This window comes from Glossina fuscipes, unplaced genomic scaffold, assembly GCF_014805625.2.
Source record: "Glossina fuscipes isolate IAEA_lab_2018 unplaced genomic scaffold, Yale_Gfus_2 226, whole genome shotgun sequence".
Taxonomy (NCBI): Eukaryota; Metazoa; Arthropoda; class Insecta; order Diptera; family Glossinidae; genus Glossina; species Glossina fuscipes.
The window spans coordinates 599,439-602,538 of record NW_023998569.1 but is presented as its reverse complement, the minus strand read 5'-3'; the positions used below and the strand labels follow the sequence as shown (position 1 = coordinate 602,538).

General features: G+C 31.3%; 1 protein-coding gene across 3 annotated transcripts in view; it reads left to right on the top strand.

The window, feature by feature from the left end:
* The first annotated feature begins 308 nt into the window (after positions 1-308).
* LOC119642556 (pyrokinin-1 receptor) overlaps positions 309-3,100 on the top strand; it is an 11,605-nt gene continuing 8,813 nt past the window's right edge. For 2 of the 3 annotated variants that reach the window (XM_038041728.1, XM_038041726.1), the window contains exon 1: positions 309-2,243. In XM_038041728.1, coding sequence (XP_037897656.1) covers positions 1,286-2,243 — 958 coding nt within the window. In that variant the 5' untranslated portion in view covers positions 309-1,285. The remainder of the gene's footprint in view (positions 2,244-3,100) is intronic. The other variant, XM_038041727.1, reaches the window with a different exon arrangement.

Here is a 3,100-nt window from a genome sequence, read left to right as displayed (position 1 = left end):
ACAGCATGGGTTATTGGGCGTATGCGTGGGTATGACATAAATTTTCTCGTGTTATATTTATTTATACATTTCATTTTCGTATCAATTACGGGGAAAAGTCATGAAAATAATATTTTTACGTGAAATTTTTTTTTTTTTTTTTCAAGTACTTTAGAACGACAAATTAATACATAATTTTTAAATGCTTTTAGAGATAAAAAGCTTTTATTATAAAAAGTTTTTATGCAAAACAGAGCTTTATTCCCATAAAAAAACAAAACACATATCAACGGACAACGCGCGAAAAACTATTTTTTCACTCATTTTTGTTTGGTTTTTGTGAAGACAATAACAAACAACGCAATCGATTAAAGAAAATAATAAAATGTAATATAAAAAAAAATCTATAATGAGCGAAAATAACTAAGACAGCATCTCGTAAATATTAAAACCAGCATAAATTGAACGGAAGTAAAACTGAATAATTGTGCAGAGCAATTAAAACGGCTTACAAATTGCGAATGATTACAGTCTAGTTATCTTTTCAGAAAAGTGATTAAGAGCAATACAAAAGTAAAAATAAAATAAAAAAGCGAAAGGAGATTAAAAGATTGCTAACTGTTTCAAAATTTTTAATGACCATTTAACACAATTGTAGAAAGGTACATAAGTAATAATTAACAAAAAAAAAAAAAACAAAAATTTCTTTACTTACATCACTGATCAAGTGTAAAGTAAATGATTATCCACACTAGCTTGTATGTGTGGGTACATGTGCGTCTGTTTTCTTTTTTCTAAAAACGCAACGTCATGAAATTTGAAAAGGAAAAAAAATAATAAGAAAGAAAGAAAATAAATATTCATAACATGGTAAAATTTTTAAAAAATATTGAAATATTTTGTTTTTGTAGTGTTTTCACTGAGTTCATTAAGGTTGACAACTTTATTATTTCTTCGTGTTTTGTGCTTAAAATAATTGCAATCTAAATTCGCATGCACACATACGCATGCATATACTTGTGCCAACTGCGTTTAACAAGCCCTTACGTGGGATTTTATTTAATGTCCGGCATAGAAACACAAACAATCAATGAAAAACTACAAACTTAATTTATTATAGTTCATTGTATGCATTTCGTAAATGTTTAAAGTAATTTAAAAGTCTGATGAACATTGAATAACCTAAATTGTAATTTTGTTCTCCTTTGGAAAATTCCCAAAAGTCTTAATATCATTAAGATACAAGTTAAAAAAAAAAATAAAAAAAAAAATAAAAGTCAATTCGCGCGAAACATTGAACAGAAAAATGTCTGAAATTAACCACGGTCAATTAGTCGAGGATACGGGTAACGATTTAAACGAAACTAACAACAATAACGTGGGGAACATTACTTTAACAACAACAAATAAAGAAACGGCGATATTCGATTCATTGGTGGAATTTGGACCAAAGAGAGACCCCTTGGAAATAGTTATACCGTTAACGATTATCTACAGTTTAATTTTTATAACTGGTTTTATTGGTAATATTAGTACATGTGTTGTAATTCGAAAGAATCGATCTTTGCATACGGCCACGAATTATTATCTATTCAGTTTGGCGATATCGGATTTCTTGTTACTTATCTCAGGTATACCGCAAGAAATATATTTCATCTGGTCTAAATATCCCTATATATTTGGTGAATATTTTTGTATTGGTCGTGGGTTAATAGCAGAAATGTCCGCGAACGCAACTGTTCTAACTATAACTGCCTTTACCGCCGAACGTTATGCGGCCATTTGTCACCCATTTGTTGGCCAAGCTATATCCAAGTTAAGTCGCGCCGTGCGCATTATCATCTTGATATGGATTGTTTCTGTTGTGACGGCCATACCACAGGTGGCTCAATTTGGTCTTGTTACCGTACACGGCATGGACCAATGCATTGTAGTGCGCATCATATTGGAGCATTCATTTCAAATATCTACAATAATATTTTTTTTTTTTCCGATGTCCATTATAATGGTATTATATATACTGATTGGTTTGCATTTGCATCGTTCTCATGTAATTCGTGGCGTTGGACATGGAGGCAACAAAACGCTTTTACGTAAATCAATTGCTAGGAATGGTAATCCGATCTTAAGACGTGGTCGTCTAGGTATGAAAAGTACTCAAAGTGATACCATTTTATATCGTTATACGGGTGGTTGTGGTCAAATTAAGGCAGCTCGTTATCGCTCAAATCAATTTAGTAATCGTCGAGTTTTAAGAATGTTGGGTAAGTTTTAATGTGAATAAAAAACTTCGTTGTCCTTTGTTTCTTTCTCGCTTGCGTTGACATTTAAAACATATACACATAAAGCAAAGAGAATGAAATAGATACAATGCATAGATAGAAATAATGCATTGAGATATTACGAAATTTTTTTCTTATATAAATATATATTCTATTTCTTATATAAATATATATTTAGTTTTAGCATTTCCTTTGTAACACTGATAGTACAACCGAAACGATAAAATACGTGCCAGGTGTAATAATAATTGTTTATGGATTTTCGTAGGCCATTGTTTGTCTGTTAATGTTAATGACACTATCTGTAAGTCTTCCATACCTGGAGAGGCAGGCGTTTATGTTCACTAAAATGCAAAAGTCGTGATATAGCCACTCTTTAGTTTGATGACGATCGGTCCGGTAGGACCAGGCCACTCCAAGAAACAATAGCAGGATTGAGTTGGAGTGTGCTAACGGTATTATCTTGTCCAAGAGACATGATGTCGATCTGAGGGGCGTTTATATCCTCTAATAATTTTAGAAAATTTATTGATATTTATCCGCTAGTCGGCGTACACATCCTTGAAGCTTTCTCGCCTCGCTAAAATTATAATAGAAAGTTACAAATTGAGAATGGAAATGGTAGTAAGCACTTGTACACTATTCTTCTTCTTTTCATAATTTTTGATAGTATTATTACTTAATTAATGTTTTAAAAGAATTAATTATTTCCACTAAGAGTTTACGCATTTATAAATTCATCGTTATTATATATTTATTTTTAATCCAATCTACTTCTATTTTTAGTCGACAACACCCACGAACTTTGGAACTATTTTTGCGAGAGCAGATTGTTGCGT